This window comes from Sceloporus occidentalis, unplaced genomic scaffold (assembly GCF_023333645.1).
Source record: "Sceloporus occidentalis isolate IW3139 unplaced genomic scaffold, rSceOcc1.0.p SCAF_451, whole genome shotgun sequence".
In the NCBI taxonomy this organism is placed as follows: Eukaryota; Metazoa; Chordata; class Lepidosauria; order Squamata; family Phrynosomatidae; genus Sceloporus; species Sceloporus occidentalis.
The window spans coordinates 47496-72019 of record NW_028317431.1 but is presented as its reverse complement, the minus strand read 5'-3'; the positions used below and the strand labels follow the sequence as shown (position 1 = coordinate 72019).

General features: G+C 52.2%; 1 protein-coding gene across 1 annotated transcript in view; it reads left to right on the top strand.

The window, feature by feature from the left end:
* Nucleotides 1-1728: 1728 nt before the first annotated feature.
* Nucleotides 1729-24524, top strand: part of LOC149271894 (phosphofurin acidic cluster sorting protein 2-like) — a 62786-nt gene continuing 39990 nt past the window's right edge. Inside the window, exon 1 of the mRNA XM_089507017.1 lies at nucleotides 1729-1919. Coding sequence (XP_089363143.1) covers nucleotides 1729-1919 — 191 coding nt within the window. The remainder of the gene's footprint in view (nucleotides 1920-24524) is intronic.

The following is a 24524-nucleotide window of genomic DNA, read 5'->3' as shown; positions in this document are numbered from 1 at the left end:
TTTAGCTGATCTGTACCTGCAGTGCTGGGTTTGTGTGTTATTTAGTTGATCTGTACCTGCAGTGCTGGGTTTGTGTGTTGTTAAGTTGATCTGTACCTGCAGTGCTGGGTTTGTGTGTTGTTTAGTTGATCTGTACCTGCAGTGCTGGGTTTGTGTGTTATTTAGTTTATCTGTACCTGCAGTGCTGGGTTTGTGTGTTATTTAGTTGATCTGTACCTGCAGTCCTGGGTTTGTGTGTTATTTAGTTGATCTGTACCTGCAGTGCTGGGTTTGTGTGTTATTTAGTTGATCTGTACCTCCAGTGCTGGGTTTGTGTGTTATTTAGTTGATCTGTACCTGCAGTGCTGGGTTTGTGTGTTATTTAGTTGATCTGTACCTGCAGTGCTGGGTTTGTGTGTTATTTAGCTGATCTGTACCTGCAGTGCTGGGTTTGTGTGTTGTTTAGTTGATCTGTACCTGCAGTGCAGGGTTTGTGTGTTATTTAGTTGATCTGTACCTGCAGTGCTGGGTTTGTGTGTTATTTAGCTGATCTGTACCTGCAGTGCATTGTTTGTGTGTTGTTTAGTTGATCTGTACCTGCAGTGCTGGGTTTGTGTGTTATTTAGCTGATCTGTACCTGCAGTGCTGGGTTTGTGTGTTATTTAGTTGATCTGTACCTGCAGTGCTGGGTTTGTGTGTTATTTAGTTGATCTGTACCTGCAGTGCTGGGTTTGTGTGTTGTTTAGTTGATCTGTACCTGCAGTGCAGGGTTTGTGTGTTATTTAGTTGATCTGTACCTGCAGTGCTGGGTTTGTGTGTTGTTTAGCTGATCTGTACCTGCAGTGCAGGGTTTGTGTGTTATTTAGTTGATCTGTACCTGCAGCGCAGGGTTTGTGTGTTGTTTAGTTTATCTGTACCTGCAGCGCAGGGTTTGTGTGTTGTTTAGTTTATCTGTACCTGCAGCGCTGGGTTTGTGTATTGTTTAGTTGATCTGTACCTGCAGTGCAGGGGTTGTGTGTTGTTTAGTTGATCTGTACCTGCAGTGCTGGGTTTGTGTGTTGTTTAGTTGATCTGTACCTGCAGTGCAGGGGTTGTGTGTTATTTAGCTGATCTGTACCTGCAGTGCTGGGTTTGTGTGTTGTTTAGTTGATCTGTACCTGCAGTGCTGGGTTTGTGTGTTATTTAGTTGATCTGTACCTGCAATGCTGGGTTTGTGTGTTGTTTAGTTGATCTGTACCTGCAGTGCTGGGTTTGTGTGTTATTTAGCTGATCTGTACCTGCAGTGCTGGGTTTGTGTGTTATTTAGTTGATCTGTACCTGCAGTGCTGGGTTTTTGTGTTGTTTAGTTGATCTGTACCTGCAGTGCTGGGTTTGTGTGTTATTTAGTTGATCTGTACCTGCAGTGCTGGGTTTGTGTGTTATTTAGTTGATCTGTACCCGAGGCTTCCAGATCCACGAATACCCCAACAGGTTACGTATTGACTGGCCATGTCCAGGCGCTACCGTGTCTGACAACCTGTTACTGGCATGATACCATTCCCCGTGCTTTACAATTCACAGTACAATAAGTGCAGCCATATAATACGTACATTAGAGAAGAAGGCCGTAGAGCTTACAGTCTTAGTGATTTCTATGCCAGCTTAGTCATCTCTCTCTCTCTCTCTCTCTCTCTCTCTCTCAGAGTTCATGTGATTGCCGTTGGCCCCGGTGGCAATGATGGTGGACAGAGGCGGAGGAGTTCTTGTCGGCATGACTCACCCCGTAAATTCGCTGAATCTGTCCGGCAATGGAGGGAGCACCTTGTCGGCACTCAGAGGAGGGAATGATGCTGGCGTGGCTGGCACCGTGGCAGACACTGGAGGACCCAGCTCACTTCCTGTTCCTATGAACCTCTTTGCAACCTGGGAGGTGGACAGATGTTCCCCAAGTTGTGTTCCCAGGTAAGAAGGAGACAAAGGTGACGTGTAAAAACATATCTAGAGGAATAATATACAATAATAACCCCCAGCACTGTATACAGTAATAACCCCCCAGCACTGTATACAGTAATATAACACCCAGCGCTGTATACAGTAATAACCCCCCAGCGCTGTATACAGTAATATAACCCCCAGCGCTGTATACAGTAATATAACCCCAGCGCTGTATACAGTAATATAACCCCAGCGCTGTATACAGTAATATAACCCCAGCGCTGTATACAGTAATATAACCCCCCAGCACTGTGTACAGTAATATAACCCCCAGTGCTGTATACAGTAATATAACCCCCAGCGCTGTATACTGTAATATAACCCCCCAGCACTGTGTACAGTAATGTAACCCCCTGCGCTGTGTACAGTAATATAACCCCCCAGCGCTGTATACAGTAATATAACACCCAGTGCTGTATACAGTAATATAACCCCCAGTGCTGTATACAGTAACATAACCCCCCAGCCCTGTATACAGTAATAAACCCCAGCGCTGTATATAGTAATATAACCCCAGCGCTGTATACAGTAATAACCCCCCAGCGCTGTATACAGTAATATAACCCCCAGCACTGCATACAGTAATATACCCCCCAGCGCTGTATACAGTACTATAACCCCCAGCGCTGTATATCTGTTTATCTCACAGTAATATAACCCCCGGCGCTGTATACTGTAATATAACCCCCAGTGCTAAAACCTGACTAAAAACCTGGTTTTATCTCATTTTGCCCCAATAAACTCCCTTTCTGCAGACCTGGATGTCGCCGTTGTTGTTGTGATATTTTGGGTGACTTTCGCTGCTCAAACACCACACTGAGCTGATGCTTTCCGGCAATTCTAATGAAGTCCGTTCCTCTGTCATTAGTCAGTGTCTAGGTGATTAAATGGACCCTTTAGTGTCCCAGGGAGTCTCACCCATAAAGAATGTGAAGTAAAGTACCTTGTGTTCAATATGCATTCTTCAGCCTGTAAAATAAATTACCTTCAGGAAGCCATTAAATGAATATGTCCTCGGCAGCAAATCAACACGTTGTTTCACACCGCTTCCTGATATCCTTCTGTGAAAACACCCGAAACAGGCTATTTCTAGACCGCTTCCATTCCGTGCCTTGCATCAAGCAACCACTGACAAGCCCGAAATTAAAGATGGATTCTCTCTCTGGAGGCCCAGAGTATCATGGGGCTCACCGTCTGTATTATAGAAGTGTCTGACCGGTGGGTCTGGGTCTGGATTTCACCATCTTCCAGAAATAGGGTGTGACAGGGCCAGGCTAGCTGGCTCATGTGTCATATGAAGTTTAGCCGGGTCACGGAGCACTTTTGTGTCCGGTTCTGTATACTGTGACCCGGTAATATATTATATTGTGTTTATTGTGTAACCGGCCCAGAGACTGATGTGGATTCAGCCCCAGCCTTCAAAGAGACGATCCTATAATCTGGCTGGGGCTCTTAATCAGCCAGCACAGCCCTGTCTGCCCAGACGGCACCCGCACTACAGGGGGGATAACACAGGTGGGGGAACCCATTGTATTCTGTAATCCCCTCACCTGATACATCCCCTGTATACTGATGGGATTTGTGATGGGATGTGGCTGATGGGATTGGGGGTTGGGTTCGGTACACATTGCATTGAGATTGTATATAAGTTCTGTGTGTTTGTAATAAAGAGAGTTCTTCTTGGTTTGCTACGAATGGTGGTCTGGATGATCCGTGGATAGCTGAGTGCTATCCGTATGAGGGACTGACTGGTGATTCCTCAGCCCTCAAACAGGGGTACCCAGCCTTGGGTACGGTGACCCTGTAACATTGGTGGCAGCGGTGGGAAGAATCCCACGACTTGGGTGAAATCCAAACCACCAACTGGGATTGCAGACGAGAGACACCAAGAGAGCTCCTGGAGGTTTGTAGCAAAGGAAAGGCTACTCTGATTGCGGACTGCAGAGAGATGGACCGGCACCAGGATGCCCCAGAGGAGAGCCTCGGACTGAGTGCTCTACAAAAGAACATTCTATGGCACCTATCCCTGTACCCAGGAGGGGCTACATCGGAGCAAGTGACGGCGGTGATTAAAATGTGTCACCAGGAACTGAGCCAGAGTGGGTCTGTATCTCCCAGACTAGGGGAACAGACCACCAAAATATCATACCAGGATATCCAACCCTTCCGAGAACCAGAGGGTGAGACAGACTGGGTTACAGCCGAGGTGTGTGAGCTGGAACACCAGCAGAGGCAGTTAGAGTCTGCGCCTGCAGACTGGAGGGATGATTTCTCCCATCCCCACTTTGAAACGTACTGGGCACAGTACTGGACAATGTGGGATCTACGAGTTCCACTCCTGGGGGACAACCCGTTGCCGGAGTGGGAAGACGAATTGAGGGGTCTCATATATGCAGAGCTCGACCTCCAGAGCCGCTACCAGGGATTCTCCCAGCAGTTAGCAGGTGAAGACCACAGCGACCCTCTGATGCTGTATAGCCCCGTCGACCCAGGACTGATATATGATGCCTTCCAATTTGACTCGTCCTTCGGAAGCCCCTGCCAGTACCGCAGGGATACAATCTGGGACAACCGTGCAGAAGTCCTGGTTTATGCTATTCCCCCCGAGCTGGAGGCTGTTATGGATTGCCTGGTCCAAGAGGAATGGCAGCTCGAGAGGGACTATAAAGAATTGCTGCGGAGAGTGGAGCTCCAGGAGTTACAAGGAGACTGGGAGCATGGTACTACAACTTGCGGGAGTGGGACCGAGGTCCTCTTCACCTACTCCTCGGCCCCTGCCCTGGCGAGAAGAACCGAGGTCCTCGCCAGCAAAAAGAAGCGGAGGAGGAAGCCAAAAGCTCCGACCCAAGTCCTCACCAACAACCCTGGCTGCTATACCACGGCAGAAGAGATGACTGTCCCCACCTCCCGAGTAAGTGGCACAATCCCCCTCACCAAACCCCTAGCTATGCTCGTAGAAGCCAGGGCCCCAGATTGTCCCCCTGATTTCCCGAGTGTCCTGGGAGAAGCCCGGGTCACTGCCCCAGAGGTTCCCTGTGAAGTCCCCGGTGACCCGGTAGAGGCACCATTCCCTAAACTAGCGAGGACGCCAGAGGGGCTGCCGAGTTCCCTGGGTCCTCTCAGTAGCCTGGCGCAGGCCCTGGTTCCTATCCCTGTGTTCTCCGAAGTGATCCCTGGTTCCCCAAGTGTCCTCCTAGAAGCCCAGGTCACTGTCCCAGAGTGTTCCTCTGACTCTCCCCGTGCCCAGGCAGAGGCATCTGTCCCAGAGAGGAAGATCGAGGGTCTGCTTAACCCTCCCGGTGGTCCAGTATTGGCACCTGTCCCTGCCCCGGAGTATTCCCCTGGGTCCCCTGAGTACCCCGCAGAGCTGCTTAGCTCGCCCAATAACCCTGTAAGGGCACCTGTTCCTGTCCCAGAGTGTCCCCTAGGTCACTCCAGTGTCCCGGTAGAGGCCCCTCTTACTACCTCTACGTGTTTCCCTGGTTCCCCGAGTGCCCCCGGCCCGATCAGCAGGGTTTTCCTTCCATGCAACCACCCTGGCCTGGCAGCTGCCCCAGACTCAGTTCCCAAGACTAGGGAGCAAGAGTCTCCACGTGCCCCTGTTACCCCGGTGAGGGGGATAGCCATGTGCCCCCGGGTGAGCTGGGACCGTCCTCCAATTCACAGAGGACTACTGACTATCCTTTTGGGCAACCAGGGCCCTGGCCCACCTTCAATGGATGATTCTGACAAAGGGGGCCATGAACTAAGGCCTGCACCTTTGAACTTTGTCCACTCGGACAGCCTGCAGCAGACCCGTGTGGATCTGCCTGGTCTGCCGGACCGTTGGTCAAGGGGGAGATCTGTGACAGGGCCAGGCTAGCTGGCTCATGTGTCATATGAAGTTTAGCCGGGTCACGGAGCACTGCGGAGAGTGGAGCTCCAGGAGTTACAAGGAGACTGGGAGCATGGTACTACAACTTGCGGGAGTGGGACCGAGGTCCTCTTCACCTACTCCTCGGCCCCTGCCCTGGCGAGAAGAACCGAGGTCCTCGCCAGCAAAAAGAAGCGGAGGAGGAAGCCAAAAGCTCCGACCCAAGTCCTCACCAACAACCCTGGCTGCTATACCACGGCAGAAGAGATGACTGTCCCCACCTCCCGAGTAAGTGGCACAATCCCCCTCACCAAACCCCTAGCTATGCTCGTAGAAGCCAGGGCCCCAGATTGTCCCCCTGATTTCCCGAGTGTCCTGGGAGAAGCCCGGGTCACTGCCCCAGAGGTTCCCTGTGAAGTCCCCGGTGACCCGGTAGAGGCACCATTCCCTAAACTAGCGAGGACGCCAGAGGGGCTGCCGAGTTCCCTGGGTCCTCTCAGTAGCCTGGCGCAGGCCCTGGTTCCTATCCCTGTGTTCTCCGAAGTGATCCCTGGTTCCCCAAGTGTCCTCCTAGAAGCCCAGGTCACTGTCCCAGAGTGTTCCTCTGACTCTCCCCGTGCCCAGGCAGAGGCATCTGTCCCAGAGAGGAAGATCGAGGGTCTGCTTAACCCTCCCGGTGGTCCAGTATTGGCACCTGTCCCTGCCCCGGAGTATTCCCCTGGGTCCCCTGAGTACCCCGCAGAGCTGCTTAGCTCGCCCAATAACCCTGTAAGGGCACCTGTTCCTGTCCCAGAGTGTCCCCTAGGTCACTCCAGTGTCCCGGTAGAGGCCCCTCTTACTACCTCTACGTGTTTCCCTGGTTCCCCGAGTGCCCCCGGCCCGATCAGCAGGGTTTTCCTTCCATGCAACCACCCTGGCCTGGCAGCTGCCCCAGACTCAGTTCCCAAGACTAGGGAGCAAGAGTCTCCACGTGCCCCTGTTACCCCGGTGAGGGGGATAGCCATGTGCCCCCGGGTGAGCTGGGACCGTCCTCCAATTCACAGAGGACTACTGACTATCCTTTTGGGCAACCAGGGCCCTGGCCCACCTTCAATGGATGATTCTGACAAAGGGGGCCATGAACTAAGGCCTGCACCTTTGAACTTTGTCCACTCGGACAGCCTGCAGCAGACCCGTGTGGATCTGCCTGGTCTGCCGGACCGTTGGTCAAGGGGGAGATCTGTGACAGGGCCAGGCTAGCTGGCTCATGTGTCATATGAAGTTTAGCCGGGTCACGGAGCACTTTTGTGTCCGGTTCTGTATACTGTGACCCAGTAATATATTATATTGTGTTTATTGTGTAACCGGCCCAGAGACTGATGTGGATTCAGCCCCAGCCTTCAAAGAGACGATCCTATAATCTGGCTGGGGCTCTTAATCAGCCAGCACAGCCCTGTCTGCCCAGACGGCACCCGCACTACAGGGGGGATAACACAGGTGGGGGAACCCATTGTATTCTGTAATCCCCTCACCTGATACATCCCCTGTATACTGATGGGATTTGTGATGGGATGTGGCTGATGGGATTGGGGGTTGGGTTCGGTACACATTGCATTGAGATTGTATATAAATTCTGTGTGTTTGTAATAAAGAGAGTTCTTCTTGGTTTGCTACGAATGGTGGTCTGGATGATCCGTGGATAGCTGAGTGCTATCCGTATGAGGGACTGACTGGTGATTCCTCAGCCCTCAAACAGGGGTACCCAGCCTTGGGTACGGTGACCCTGTAACATAGGGCAACTATGAGTCGAGGTCAGGGTAACCCAGGGACTAGAGATCATTGTAGTAGTAGATAAGGCAAAGGACTGTACACGGTGTAGCACAGGGACTAGAGGTGTTTATAGCGGGGGTAGATAAGGACTGTACACGGTATAGCACAGGGAGTAGAGGTGTTTATAGCGGGGGTAGATAAGGACTGTACACGGTGTAGCACAGGGACTAGAGGTGTTTATAGCGGGGGTAGATAAGGACTGTACACGGTGTAGCACAGGGACTGGAGTTGTTTATAGTGGGGTAGATAAGGACTGTACACGGTGTAGCACAGGGACTGGAGTTGTTTATAGTGGGGTAGATAAGGACTGTACACGGTGTAGCACAGGGACTGGAGTTGTTTATAGTGGGGTAGATAAGGACTGTACACGGTGTAGCACAGGGACTAGAGGTGTTTATAGCGGGGGTAGATAAGGACTGTACACGGTGTAGCACAGGGACTAGAGGTGTTTATAGCGGGGGTAGATAAGGACTGTACACGGTGTAGCACAGGGACTGGAGTTGTTTATAGTGGGGTAGATAAGGACTGTACACGGTGTAGCACAGGGACTGGAGTTGTTTATAGTGGGGTAGATAAGGACTGTACACGGTGTAGCACAGGGACTGGAGTTGTTTATAGTGGGGTAGATAAGGACTGTACATGGTATAGCACAGGGAGTAGAGGTGTTTATAGCGGGGGTAGATAAGGACTGTACACGGTGTAGCACAGGGACTAGAGGTCTTTATAGCGGGGGTAGATAAGGACTGTGTTACAGGGTCACCGTACCCAAGGCTGGGTCCCCTGTTTGAGGGCTGAGGAATCACCAGTCAGTCCCTCATACGGATCGCACTCAGCTATCCACGGATCATCCAGACCACCATTCGTAGCAAACCAAGAAGAACTCTCTTTATTACAAACACACAGAATTTATATACAATCTCAATGCAATGTGTACCGAACCCAACCCCCAATCCCATCAGCCACATCCCATCACAAATCCCATCAGTATACAGGGGATGTATCAGGTGAGGGGATTACAGAATACAATGGGTTCCCCCACCTGTGTTATCCCCCCTGTAGTGCGGGGGCCGTCTGGGCAGACAGGGCTGTGCTGGCTGATTAAGAGCCCCAGCCAGATTATAGGATCGTCTCTTTGAAGGCTGGGGCTGAATCCACATCAGTCTCTGGGCCGGTTACACAATAAACACAATATAATATATTACCGGGTCACGGTATACAGAACCGGACACAAAAGTGCTCCGTGACCCGGCTAAACTTCATATGACATATGAGCCAGCTAGCCTGGCCCTGTCACAGATCTCCCCCTTGACCAACGGTCCGGCAGACCAGGCAGATCCACACGGGTCTGCTGCAGGCTGTCCGAGTGGACAAAGTTCAAAGGTGCAGGACTTAGTTCATGGCCCCCTTTGTCAGAATCATCCATTGAAGGTGGGCCAGGGCCCTGGTTGCCCAAAAGGATAGTCAGTAGTCCTCTGTGAATTGGAGGACGGTCCCAGCTCAGCCGGGGGCACATGGCTATCCCCCTCACCGGGGTAACAGGGGCACGTGGAGACTCCTGCTCCCTAGTCTTGGGAACTGAGTCTGGGGCAGCTGCCAGGCCAGGGTGGTTGCATGGATGGAAAACCCTGCTGATCGGGCCGGGGTTACTCGGGGAACCAGGGAAACACGTAGAGGTAGTAAGAGGGGCCTCTACCGGGACACTGGAGTGACCTAGGGGACACTCTGGGACAGGAACGGGTGCCCTTACGGGGTTATTAGGCGAGCTAAGCAGCACTGCGGGGTACTCAGGGGACCCAGGGGAATACTCCGGGGCAGGGACAGGTGCCAATACTGGACCACCGGGAGGGTTAAGCAGACCCTCGATCTTCCTCTCTGGGACAGGTGCCTCTGCCTGGGCACGGAGAGAGTCAGAGGAACACTCTGGGACAGTGACCTGGGCTTCTAGGAGGACACTTGGGGAACCAGGGATCACTTCGGAGAACACAGGGATAGGAACCAGGGCCTGCGCCAGGCTACTGAGAGGACCCAGGGAACTCGGCAGCCCCTCTGGCGTCCTCGCTAGGTTAGGGAATGGTGCCTCTACCGGGTCACCGGGGACTTCATAGGGAACCTCTGGGGCAGTGACCCGGGTTTCTTCCAGGACACTCGGGAAATCAGGGGGACAGTCTGGGGCACTGGCTTCTACGGGCATAGCTAGGGGTTTGGTGAGGGGAATTGTGCCACTTACTCGGGCGGTGGGGACAGTCATCTCTTCTACCGGGGTAGAGCAGCCAGGGTTGTTGGTGGGGACTTGGGTCGGAGCTTTTGGCTTCCTCCTCCGCTTCTTCTTGCTGGCGAGGACCTCGGTTCTTCTCGCCAGGGCAGGGGCCGCGGAGTAGGTGAAGAGGACCTCGGTCCCACTCCTGCAAGTTGTAGTACCATGCTCCCAGTCTCCTTGTAACTCCTGGAGCTCCACTCTCTGCAGCAATTCTTTATAGTCCCTCTCGAGCTGCCATTCCTCTTGGACCAGGCAATCCATAACAGCCTCCAGCTCGGGGGGAATAGCATAAACCAGGACTTCTGCACGGTTGTCCCAGATTGTATCCCTGCGGTACTGGCAGGGGCTTCCGAAGGACGAGTCAAATTGGAAGGCATCATATATCAGTCCTGGGTCGACGGGGCTATACAGCATCAGAGGGTCGCTGTGGTCTTCACCTGCTAACTGCTGGGAGAATCCCTGGTAGCGGCTCTGGAGGTCGAGCTCTGCATATATGAGACCCCTCAATTCTTCTTCCCACTCCGGCAACGGGTTCTCCCCCAGGAGTGGAACTCGTATATCCCACATTGTCCAGTACTGTGCCCAGTATGATTCGAAGTGGGGATGGGAGAAATCATCCCTCCAGTCTGCAGGCGCAGACTCTAACTGCCATTGCTGGTGTTCCAGCTCACACACCTCGGCTGTAACCCGGTCTGTCTCACCCTCTGGTTCTCGGAAGGGTTGGATATCCTGGTATGATATTTTGGTGTTCTGTTCCCCTAGTCTGGGAGATACAGACCCACTCTGGCTTAGTTCCTGGTGACACATTTTAATCACCGCCGTCACTTGCTCCGATGTAGCCCCTCCTGGGTACAGGGATAGGTGCCATAGAATGTTCTTTTGTAGAGCACTCAGTCCGAGGCTCTCCTCTGGGGCATCCTGGTGCCGGTCCATCTCTCTGCAGTCCGCAATCAGAGTAGCCTTTCCTTTGCTACAAACCTCCAGGAGCTCTCTTGGTGTCTCTCGTCTGCAATCCCAGTTGGTGGTTTGGATTTCACCCAAGTCGTGGGATTCTTCCCACCGCTGCCAACCAATGTTACAGGGTCACCGTACCCAAGGCCGGGTCCCCTGTTTGAGGGCTGAGGAATCACCAGTCAGTCCCTCATACGGATCGCACTCAGCTATCCACGGATCATCCAGACCACCATTCGTAGTAAACCAAGAAGAACTCTCTTTATTACAAACACACAGAATTTATATACAATCTCAATGCAATGTGTACCGAACCCAACCCCCAATCCCATCAGCCACATCCCATCACAAATCCCATCAGTATACAGGGGATGTATCAGGTGAGGGGATTACAGAATACAATGGGTTTCCCCACCTGTGTTATCCCCCCTGTAGTGCGGGTGCCGTCTGGGTAGACAGGGCTGTGCTGGCTGATTAAGAGCCCCAGCCGGATTATAGGATCGTCTCTTTGAAGGCTGGGGCTGAATCCACATCAGTCTCTGGGCCGGTTACACAATAAACACAATATATTACCGGGTCACGGTATACAGAACCGGACACAAAAGCGCTCCGTGACCCGGCTAAACTTCATATGACACATGAGCCAGCTAGCCTGGCCCTGTCACAGACTGTACACGGTGTACCACAGGGACTAGAGGTGTTTATAGCAGGGGTAGATAAGGACTGTACACGGTGTACCACAGGGACTAGAGGTGTTTATAGCGGGGGTAGATAAGGACTGTACATGGTATAGCACAGGGAGTAGAGGTGTTTATAGCGGGGGGGGGTAGATAAGGACTCTACATGGTATAGCACAGGGAGTAGAGGTGTTTATAGCAGGGGGTAGATAAGGACTGTACACGGTGTAGCACAGGGACTGGAGTTGTTTATAGTGGGGTAGATAAGGACTGTACATGGTGCTCACAGAGACTAGAGGTGTTTATAGCGGGTTACATAAGGACTGTACACGGTGTAGCACAGGGACTGGAGGTGTTTATAGTGGGGTAGATAAGGACTGTACATGGTGCTCACAGAGACTAGAGGTGTTTATAGCGGGGGTAGATAAGGACTATACACGGTGTAGCACAGGGACTGGAGGTGTTTATAGTGGGGTAGATAAGGACTGTATAGCACAGGGAGTAGAGGTGTTTATAGCGGGGGGTAGATAGGGACTGTACATGAGACTAGAGGTGTTTATAGCGGTGGTAGATAAGGACTGTACACGGTATAGCACAGGGAGTAGAGGTGTTTATAGCAGTGGTTAGATAAGGACTGTACACAGTGACTGTGTTGGGTGTTGAGTGCTCTGCATGGAGCTAATTGGCAGGTTAGCGTGTTGTCCAGACAGTGTCGTTGGGTTTTTAGCGTGTTGGGTGTGTAGCACTCTGCAGGTTAGTGTGTTGTGCAGACCGTGTTGTTGGGTTTTTAGCATGTTGGGTGTCTAGCACTCTGCAGGTTAGCGTGTTGCTTGTGCAGACAGTGCCGTTGTTTTTTTTTTATCATATTGGGTGTTTAGCACTCTGCAGGTTAGCATGTTGTGCAGACCATGTTGTTGGGTTTTTAGCATGTTGGGTGTCTAGCACTCTGCAGGTTAGCATGTTGCATGTTCTACAGACAGTGTCGTGCGTGTTTGGTGGCAGGTCCTGCATGAGGTCCTGAGTATCGTTGAATCTAATAATCATTCTAGTCCAAAGTGTCTAGCACTTTGCAGGTGAGTATGTTGCGTGTTTTGCAGTGTCATTGGTTTTTTTGCGTGTCGGGTGTTTAGCACTCTGCAGGTATGTTGCGTGTTGTGCAGTGTCGTTGGGTTTTTAGAGCGTTGGGTGTATGGCACTCTGCAGGTAAGTATGTTGCGTGTTGTGCAGTGTTGTTGGGTTTTTAGCATGTCGGGTGTTTGGGACTCTGTAGGTGAGTATGTTGCGCAGACAGTGTCCTTGGGTTTTTAGCGTGTCGGGTGTTTAGCGCTCTGTGGAGGAATGCGTTACATGCTGTCCGGCTGAGCGCTGTGAGAGTTGCCGCTCGGAGATTAGCACGCTGTGTCATCCTCTTCCTGAAGTGTAATTAGAGTTAGCGGATTAGGGGTGTTGAGTGAGGATAACGGTCACTTATCGTTTCTCCGTCGTGATCTCACACAACAAGTCTCTTTATTCATTTCTCAGAGAAATGGGCCAGACTTAAGGGGAATCTCTGCTTGAATGCAGGTGACTTGGTTCTGAATATCTTTACATTTCTATTATTATTATAGAAATGTTATTTCAGCTGTTTGGCTGCCGCCTTTCGAAGCAGGATCAGCCGAATCTATGCGATGGGCTATTGGGTTGTCACTATTTGGTAATGTAGACAGGTCCCAGGTATATATATACTGTAGTAAAGTCATAACTCCTGATGGAGAGCTCCTTGTTAGTTATACCGTATGGCAGAGAGGCTATTCTCGGGCAGTTGAATAGCCGGCGCGTAGTGGTGAGTAGTAAAGCGAGGTCTGAAGTGACAGGCCTCGCGCTCCCACCACAGGATGGAGGATGAGGTAAGAGATGGGGAGAAAGGGTTGTAAGGGCAGTGTGTGTGTATGTATATGAATGTATGTGTTTTTGTAAGCTTGTGTGTGTATGGGCAGGTGTATGTAAGAGCAGTATAGGTATTTGTAAGGTGGTGTGTAAGGGCTGTGTATATGTGTGTGTGAAGGCAGGTGCGTGTAAGGGCAGTGTGTGTGTATATGCGTGTGTAAAGGCAGTGTATGCGTGTGTGTGTGTGTGTGTGTGAAAGGGCAGTGCACGTGCATATGTGTGTGTGTAAGGGAAGTGTATATGTGTGTGTAAGGGCAGTGTATGTGTGTTTATGAGCAGGTGTGTGTATGGGCAGTCGTGTATGAAGGGCAGGGTATGTGTATATGTGTGTTTATGGGCAGGTGTGTGTAAAGGCAGTGTGTATAAGCAGTAATGTGTCAGGGCAGTGTATATGTTTATGTGTATGTTGTTAGGGATATTAATGAGACAAAATAGGCAAAACCAATATTTCGTCACACACACAAAATAACGACGCTACCAAATCTTGTAGTACCACATCCACAATATTAATTTAAGGAGATACCCTATATTTTATCTCCGATCCTAAATTCTTACAGATCGCCGAAAATTATAATTCAAATTAGATAGATATCGCCACGATAGTCAATAAAAATATTATTTATTGTAAACACAATTTATAAAATATCTATATGAGTCACACAGTGCATAATATAAAACACAAAATTCTTAAAACATGTAAAAAATAAATCAATTCAAATACAGTATATTATCGATAGTTATCAATATGAATCGTTATTTTATGAGTCTAACACACAATTAATTTCCAGTCCACTCAGCAACCAAAAATTGATAATAATCAGGGCAGTAATAAAGATATCACTATTTCTCTTATATTAGTTTAACTAACATGACAAATTATAATAATTTAATTGTGTCTAAGAGTATTAGTGAAGTTCCTAATAGATGCAAATAATGTCAAACTTCGTCTATAGGTAAAAATACCTTTTCATTATTGTTATTATCACGGGTTATAAGCTGCAGTCTCACAAGCCGCCATATACAATAATGCAATATACTATTTCCCGGAAACAGGGAATTCTATACGAAGAAGACAAAATTCATCTCTATTCAGAATAATAAAACAATTATATTTACCACCACTTGTTGCTGTTGTCCAACTGGTCCTTGTAGAAATTAATCCAGATTCATTGTCAAGAAATTAAGTGGGCAAGAATATAACTTTCTACAAATTATATAGGTTAGGACTCCAAGTAACTCTAAGAGTGAAATATGGTGCCAGAATCTGGGGTAAATTTGGTGAATAAGTCCGTCAGGGTCTGTCCATTTCAGGGTGCGATCTTTAAGCTTTTAAAGACAGGGCTTATTATCATAGCCTCCACCTTTTGATTGGAATTCTCCAATCATAACGGTGGGTTTTACCCATTATAATTAGGATTTTTACTCATATTTACACCGTTGTAATTTCTTAATTTACCTGTGAGAGACGCTCTGGTCTAAGAATTAACTTAAAACCATTACATATGTGTTTGGAATTTATCCTTGGTCACCCTAATCGCCAAATGTTACTTCCTAGATAGTAACTCAGGTCTTGGTAGTCTTACCATGTATCCCCCATTCCAAGTTACATTTCTAAAGATACGCAGTGTCTACTCCTTAACTTTCTCATGGAAGATAACATTAATTGTATCATACATACGCTGAAACATCATTATACATGAATACTCCTTTGTTCTCAATTATAGAGAGAACAAGGACAAAAAGAAATAATCACTATATGATTAAATAAAATAAAATGGCTCTAACTCCATTTTGTGTAAAATCACAGAATATAGAAATACATGTTTTCTGTGATAAAATATCTGACAATGTAAGGGCAGCATATGTGTATATGTGTGTGTGTGTAAGGACAGTGTATGTGTATATGCGTGTTTATGGGCAGGTGTGTGTAAAGGCAGTGTGTAAGGGTCGTGGGAGGGAGGATAAAATTAGCCTTTTTTCATTAAAGAAAGAATCTCTGCTGCTGTGGACTACTCTACCAATGATACTCAGTCAGCATTATGGTGGACACCTGTCTGGCTGAGAATCATAGGAATTGTAGTTCACAGCTAGCATCTGCAGCTTTACTATTGATTGCTCTTCCCATGATGCTCAGCCAGCATCATGGAAGCAGTATGTCTGGCTGAGCCTCATGTGAACTGTAGTTAACAGCAGATGATGTGACAGTTAGTTGTGAATTACAACTCCCATGATGCCTAGTCATGGTGGACACCTGGCTGTCTGAGCATCATAGGAATTGTAATTCACAGCTAACATCTGCAGCTTTATCTACTGTTAACTGCACTTCCCATGATGCTCAGTCGGCATCACGGAAGTAGTATGTCTGGCTGAGCCTCATGGGAATTCAATTCAATGTGTTGGTTATTTTTAATTTGCAGGACTGTGCTGACAGAGGGAGACATGGTGTGTGTGCCGGGATACAGGGGGACACACGGTGTGTGCGCCGGGATACAGAAGGAGACACGGTGTGTGCGCCGGGATACAGGGGGAGACACGGTGTGTGCGCCGGGATACAGAGGGAGACACGGTGTGTGCGCCGGGATACAGAGGGAGACACGGTGTGTGCGCCGGGATACAGGGGAGACACGGTGTGTGCGCCGGGATACAGAGGGAGACACGGTGTGTGCGCAGGGATACAGGGGGAGACACGGTGTGCGCCAGGATACAGAGGGAGACACGGTGTGTGCGCCGGGATACAGGGGGAGACACGTTGTGTGCGCCGGGATACGGGGGGAGACACGGTGTGTGCGCAGGGATACAGAAGGAGACACGGTGTGCGCGCCAGGATACAGGGGGAGGCACGGTGTGTGCGCCGGGATACAGAGGGAGACACGGTGTGTGCGCCGGGATACAGAGGGAGACACGGTGTGTGCGCCGGGATACAGGAGAGACACAGTGTGTGTGCGCCGGGATACAGAGGGAGACACGGTGTGTGCGCCGGGATACAGTGGGAGACACGGTGTGTGCGCTGGGATACAGGGGGAGACAAGGTGTGTGCGCCGGGATACAGCGGGAGACACGGTGTGTGCGCCGGGATACAGAGGGAGACACGGTGTGTGCGCCGGGATACAGAGGGAGACACGGTGTGCGCCGGGATACAGAAGGAGACACGGTGTGTGCGCCGGGATACAGGGGAGACACGGTGTGTGCGCCGGGATACAGAGGGAGACACGGTGTGTGCGCCGGGATACAGGGGGAGACACGGTGTGCGCTGGGATACAGCGGGAGACACGGTGTGTGCACCGGGATACAGAGGGAGACACATTGTGCGCCGGGATACAGCGGGAGACACGGTGTGTGCGCCGGGATACAGGGGGAGACACGTTGTGTGCCGGGATACAGGGGGAGACACGGTGTGCGCCGGGATACAAAAGGAGACACAGTGTGTGCGTTCCGGGATACAGAGGGAGACACGTTGTGTGCGCCGGGATACAGAGGGAGACACGGTGTGTGCGCCGGGATACAGAGGGAGACACGGTGTGTGCGCCGGGATACAGTGGGAGACATGGTGTGTGCGCCGGGATACAGGGGGAGACACGGTGTGTGCGCCGGGATAAAGTGGGAGACACGGTGTGTGCGCCGGGATACAGAGGGAGACACGGTGTGTGCGCCGGGATACAGGGGGAGACACGGTGTGTGCGCCGGGATACAGGGGGAGACACGGTGTGTGCGCCGGGATACAGTGGGAGACACGGTGTGTGCGCCGGGATACAGAGGGAGACACGGTGTGTGCGCCGGGATACAGGGGGAGACAAGGTGTGTGCGCCGGGATACAGGGGGAGACACGGTGTGTGCGCCGGGATACAGAGGGAGACACGGTGTGTGCGCAGGGATACAGGGGGAGACACGGTGTGCGCCGGGATACAGAGGGAGACACGGTGTGTGCACCGGGATACAGGGGGAGACACGTTGTGTGCGCCGGGATACAGGGGGAGACACGGTGTGTGCGCCGGGATACAGAAGGAGACACGGTGTGCGCGCCAGGATACAGGGGGAGACACATTGTGTGCCGGGATACAGCGGGAGACACGGTGTGTGCGCCGGGATACAGGGGGAGACACGTTGTGTGCCGGGATACAGGGGGAGACACGGTGTGCGCCGGGATACAAAAGGAGACACAGTGTGTGCGTTCCGGGATACAGAGGGAGACACGTTGTGTGCGCCGGGATACAGAGGGAGACACGGTGTGTGCGCCGGGATACAGAGGGAGACACGGTGTGTGCGCCGGGATACAGTGGGAGACACGGTGTGTGCGCCGGGATACAGGGGGAGACACGGTGTGTGCGCCGGGATACAGTGGGAGACACGGTGTGTGCGCCGGGATACAGAGGGAGACACGGTGTGTGCGCCGGGATACAGGGGGAGACACGGTGTGTGCGCCGGGATACAGGGGGAGACACGGTGTGTGCGCTGTGATACAGCGGGAGACACGGTGTGTGCGCCGGGATACAGAGGGAGACACGGTGTGTGCGCCGGGATACAGATGGAGACACGGTGTGCGCCGGGATACAGAAGGAGACACATTGTGTGCCGGGATACAGCGGGAGACACGGTGTGTGCGCCGGGATACAGAGGGAGACACGGTGTGTGCGCCGAGATACAGGGGGAGACACGTTGTGTGCCGGGATACAGGGGGAGACACGGTGTGCGCCAGGATACAGAAGGAGACACAGTGTGTGCGTTCCGGGATACAGAGTGTGACGGAAGCCTCCATACCTGGGGCCACTGGAGAAGCCTGACTGCCAGCCTCCTCCCTATTGACTATGGGCCCTGGGTTTGTAGAGACTTCTGTGGCTACCCCCAGCAGTATCATCTCATCACTGGCTGAGGGGATTATCTCCAGCAGACAGCCAGGATCTGCCACCAGGGAGTGACCACCATTCTTTGATGTTTAATGTTGTATAAATCAGTCTTCCCCCCCCACACACCTATTGTATTGTTAATCCTGTTACTGCCCCTGTTGTCTCTGAGAGGGAGATTAAGGGGGCGGTTTGTGTCCCAATATCTTGTTTTATGTTAATGTGTGTTTTGCTGGATATATCCAGTCCTGTGTGTCCAAAATAAATCAGTCTTCGTTTGGTTTTACCCTACACTGAGTCTCGGCTAGTGACTAGGGAACCGGGGAAAGTGTGTTGTCCCAGGCTAAGGGAGCACAAGACAGCGGAGGTAGTCGGTCGGACTAGCCAGCTCCGTGACACAGAGGGAGACACGGTGTGTACGTTCCGGGATACAGGGGAGACACGGTGTGTGCGCCGGAATACAGGGGGAGACACGGTGTGTGCGCCGGGATACAGGGGGAGACACGGTGTGTGCGCCGGGATACAGAAGGAGACACGGTGTGTGCGTTCCGGGATACAGGGGGAGACACGGTATGTGCGCCGGGATACAGGGGGAGACACGGTGTGTGTGCGCCGGGATACAGGGGGAGACACGGTGTGTGCGCCGGGATACAAGGGAGACACGGTGTGTGCGCCGGGATACAGAGGGAGACACGGTGTGTGCGCCGGGATACAGGGGGAGACACGGTGTGTGCGCTGGGATACAGGGGGAGACACGGTGTGTGCGCCGGGATACAGCGGGAGACACGGTGTGTGCGCAGGGATACAGAGGGAGACACGGTGTGCGCCGGGATACAGAGGGAGACACGGTGTGTGCGCAGGGATACAGAGGGAGACACGGTGGTGATCTCTGCGGTATGCGCCCAGTGAGGGGTTACTTTTTACACAGTATTTGAAGATATTAATAATAATTAATAACGGTTCTCTTGTCTTTTGCCTTGTTCTGCCGGTGTGAGTGTGCGAGGCAGTCGTGCGAGGCTTGTGTCTGGGCTGTGGGCGGTGGTGACAGTTGTGTGTGTGTTGAACTGCTTGCGTTGTTGGAGAGACAGCTCGCTCTGCACCATCTGCTGGAGCCTCGCTGATCAGCGTTAATCTGGATGATGGGATTAGCAGTTAGACTTGGAACGAGTGCTAGATGGGGGGTTGTGACTTCTGCCAACTCGACCCCCCACCATCTAATTACAGCTTTCTAATCCGTTCAGCCGAATGTTCCCAGTAACACCATTCACACCAGTGTCTGACATTTCTGTGCATTATACACAGGGGCCAGCGGTGGGCCTGTCTATATCACTGTAAGGTGGTAGAGTTTGCATGTTAGTGTGTTTAGTGTGAGTATTTGTTACTGCATGTGTATGGTGTTAGTATGTGGGTTAGGGTTAGTGGTGTGAGGGAACTTTTGTGTGTAAGTGTATCTTGTTGGAGTAAGTTTGTTAGTGAGTTTGTGTGTATTTTAATTATGCTGGGGGTAGGACACGGTGTATGTCATGGGGTGCGATGCAGGGTGCTGGGGGTAGGAGACGGTATATTTGTTGAAGGGGTGGGATGCTGGGGGTAGAACACGGTGTGTGTCGTGGGATGCAGGGTGCTGGTGGTAGTGTGACAGGGCCAGTTTAGCCGGATCATGGAGCACTTTTGTGTCCGGTTCCGTATACCGTGACCCGGTAATATTTTATAAGACGTTTTATTGTGTATTCGGCCCAGAGACTGAATGTGGCTGCAGCTCCAGCCTTCAAAGAGACGATCCTATAATCTGGCTGGGGCTCTTAATCAGCCAACACAGCCCTGTCTGCCCAGACGGCACCCGCACTACAGGGGGGATAACACAGGTGGGGGAACCCATTGTATTCTGTAATCCCCTCACCTGATACATCCCCTGTATACTGATGGGATTTGTGATGGGATGTGGCTGATGGGATTGGGGGTTGGGTTTGGTACACATTGCATTGAGATTGTATAAAGTTCTGTGTGTTTTTAATAAAGAGAGTTCTTCTTGGTTTACTACGAATGGTGGTCTGGATGATCCGTGGATAGCTGAGTGCTATCCGTATGAGGGACTGACTGGTGATTCCTCAGCCCTCAAACAGAGGGACCCAGCCTTGGGTACGGTAACCCTGTAACATTGGTGGCAGCGGTGGGAAGAATCCCACGACTTGGGTGAAATCCAAACCACCAACTGGGATTGCAGACGAGAGACACCGAGAGAGCTCCTGGAGGCTTGTAGCAAAGGAAAGGTTACTCTGATTGCGGACTGCAGAGAGATGGACCGCCACCAGGATGTCCCAGAGGAGAGCCTCGGACTGAGTGCTCTACAAAAGAACATTCTATGGCACTTATCCCTGTACCCAGGGATACATCGGAGCAAGTGATGACGGTGATTGAAATGTGTCACCCGGAATTGAGCCAGAGTGGGTCTGTATCTCCCAGACTAGGGGAACAGAACACCAAAATATTCCACCAGAATATCCAATCCTTCCGAGAACCAGAGGATGAGAGAGACCAGGTTACAGCCGAGGTGTGTGAGCTGGAACACCAGCAATGGCAGTTAGTCTGCGCCCGCAGACTGGAGGGATGATTTCTCCCATCCCCACTTCGAATCATACTGGGCACAGTACTGGACAATGTGGGATCTACGAGTTCCACTCCTGGGGGAGAACCCGTTGCCGGAGTGGGAAGAAAAATTGAGAGGTCTCATATATGCAGAGCTCGACCTCCAGAGCCGCTACCAGGGATTCTCCCAGCAGTTAGCAGGTGAAGACCACAGCGACCCTCTAATGCTGTATAGCCCCGTCGACCCAGGACTGATATATGATGCCTTCCAATTTGACTCGTCCTTTGGAAGCCCCTGCCAGTACCGCAGGGATACAATCTGGGACAACCGTGCAGAAGTCCTGGTTTATGCTATTCCCCCCGAGCTGGAGGCGGTTATGGATTGCCTGGTCCAAGAGGAATGGCAGCTCGAGAGGGACTATAAAGAATTGCTGCGGAGAGTGGAGCTCCAGGAGTTACAAGGAGACTGGGAGCATGATACTACAACTTGTGGGGGTGGGACCGAGGTCCTCTTCACCTACTCCATTGCCCCTGTCCTGGCGAGAAGAACCGAGTTCCTCGCCAGCAAGAAGAAGCGGAGGAGGAAGCCAAAAGCTCCGACCCAAGTCCCCACCAACAACCCTGGCTGCTGTACCCCGGCAGAAGAGATGACTGTCCCCACCGCCCGAGTAAGTGGCACAATCCCCCTAGCTATGCCCGTAGAAGCCAGTGCCCCAGACTGTCCCCCTGATTTCCCGAGTGTCCTGGAAGAAGCCCGGGTCACTGCCCCAGAGGTTCCCTATGAAGTCCCCGGTGACCCGGTAGAGACACCGTTCCCCGACCTAGCGAGGGCGCTAGAGGGGCTGCCGAGTTCCCTGGGTCCTTTCAGTAGCCTGGCGCAGGCCCTGGTTCCTATCCCTGTGTTCTCCGAAGTGTTCTCCGATTCCCTGAGTATCCTGGGAGAAGCCCAGGTCCCTATCGCTATGTATCCCCCTTGTCTCCCTGAGATTACCGCAGAGCTGTTTGGTTCTGCGTGCGCCCCTGAGAGTACCTGTGACCTGAGAGAGGTACCGGCTCCTGAACTAGTAAGGACGCCGAAGGGGCTGTGTACTTTCCTAGGTCCTTCCGGTGACCTAATACAGGCACCAGGTCTAGTCTCCGAAGTGATCCCTGGTTCCCCAAGTGTCCTGGTAGAAGCCCAGGTCACTGTCCCAGAGTGTTCCTCTGACTCTCCCCGTGCCCAGGCAGAGGCACCTGTCCCAGAGAGGAAGATCGAGGGTCTGCTTAACCCTCCCGGTGGTCCAGTATTGGCACCTGTCCCTGCCCCGGACTATTCCCCTGGGTCCCCTGAGTACCCTGCAGAGCTGCTTAGCTCGCCCAATAACCCCGTAAGGGCACCCGTTCCTGTCCCAGAGTGTCCCCTAGGTCACTCCAGTGTCCCGGTAGAGGCCCCTCTTACTACCTCTACGTATTTCCCTGGTGCCCCGAGTGCCCCCGGCCCGATCAGCAGGGCTTTCCTTCCATGCAACCGCCCTGGCCTGGCAGCTGCTCCAGACTCAGTTCCCAATACTAGGGAGCAAGAGCCTCCAGGTGCCCCTGTTATCCTGGTGAGGGGGATAGCCATGTGCCCCCGGCTGAGCTGGGACCGCCCTCCAATTCACAGAGGACTACTGACTATCTTTTTGGGCAACCAGGGCCCTGGCCCACCTTCTATGGATGCTTCTGACAAAGGGGGCCATGAACTAAGGCCTGCACCTTTGAACTTTGTCCACTCGGACAGCCTGTAGCAGACCCGTGAGGATCTGCCTGGTCTGCCGGACCGTTGGTCAAGGGGGAGATCTGTGACAGGGCCAGGCTAGCTGGCTCATGTGCCATATGAAGTTTAGCCGGGTCATGGAGCACTTTTGTGTCCGGTTCCGTATACCGTGACCCGGTAATATTTTATAAGACGTTTTATTGTGTATTCGGCCCAGAGACTGAATGTGGCTTCAGCTCCAGCCTTCAAAGAGACAATCCTATAATCTGGCGGGGGCTCTTAATCAGCCAACACACCCCTGTCTGCCCAGACGGCACCCGCACTACAGGGGGGATAACACAGGTGGGGGAACCCATTGTATTCTGTAATCCCCTCACCTGATACATCCCCTGTATACTGATGGGATTTGTGATGGGATGTGGCTGATGGGATTGGGGGTTGGGTTTGGTACACATTGCATTGAGATTGTATAAAGTTCTGTGTGTTTGTAATAAAGAGAGTTCTTCTTGGTTTACTACGAATGGTGGTCTGGATGATCCGTGGATAGCTGAGTGCTATCCGTATGAGGGACTGACTGGTGATTCCTCAGCCCTCAAACAGGGGGACCCAGCCTTGGGTACGGTGACCCTGTAACAGGTAGGACATGGTGTATGTGGTGGGGTGGGATGCAGGGTGCTGGGGGTAGGACATGGTGTATGTCGTGGGGTAGGGTGCTGGGGGTAGGACACGGTGTATGTCGTGGGGTGCTGGGGGTAGGACATGGTGTATGTCGTGGGATGGGATGCAGGGTGCTGGGGGTAGGACACGGTGTATGTCGTGGGGTGCTGGGGTGGGATGCAGGGTGCTGGGGGTAGGACACGTGTATGCGGTGGGATGCAGGGTGCTGGGGGTAGGACACGGTGTGTGTCGTGGGGTGGGATGCAGGGTGCTTGGGGTAGGACACGGTGTATGTGGTGGGGTGCTGGGGGTAGGACACGGTGTATGTCGTGATGTGGTGGGGTGGGATGCAGGGTGCTGGGGGTAGGACACGGTGTATGTCGTGATGTGGTGGGGTGCTGGGGGTAGGACATGGTGTATGTCGTGGGGTGGGATGCAGGGTGCTGGGGGTAGGATACGGTGTATGTCGTGATGTGGTGGGGTAGGGTGCTTGGGGTAGGACACGGTGTATGTGGTGGGATGCAGGGTGCTGGGGGTAGAACACGGTGTATGTGGTGGGATGCAGGGTGCTGGGGGTAGTGTGACGGAAAGCAAGCATATTGGGGAACTGCGAAAGAATGTTCTCCAGAGGGCTATGACTTTGGTGGCCTGGGATTATTATGGGATAGTCTTCAGGAGGATCCAGACTTCGGCAGTACAGCGGAGTGGCGGATTGAGGACATCCGGGATTTCAGGGAGTGGGATCTCCCAGATGCACTAGGACTTAAAGGTGATTTAGACTTTTTAATTACACAGGAGTGGGAACTGGAAAAGGCGTATAAAAAACTGTTCGACGGTGTTCAACAGAATGCTCCAGTGTCCAGGGATTTTGTGGATTTTGTGGATGTTATTGAGTGGTCAGCTGAGGATGTTGACTCAGGCGGGGTGGATGGGACTGCGGTCTCCACCCCTGAGTCACAGGGATACTGGGTAGCTAATCCAGATCCGATACCAGAGCTATGTGACTTTACACCACAACCGGATCCAGAGATTGTGGATCTAATTGATTTTACATCTGAGGATGTTAACCCAAGAGGGGTGGATAACACTGCGGTCTCCACACCTGGGTCCTCAGAATGCTGGGCAGTCTGCCCAGATCCCTTAGCCCCAGCTGAAGAGCTGGCAACAGGGCAGAGCGCTGCTGGCTTCTGCCCCACACCTGGGGCTACAGGGATCCAGGGAGATGCGGCACCCGGCCCTTCTCCTCAGCGGCAGCTCACATGTCCGGGAGCGGAGGAACCGGT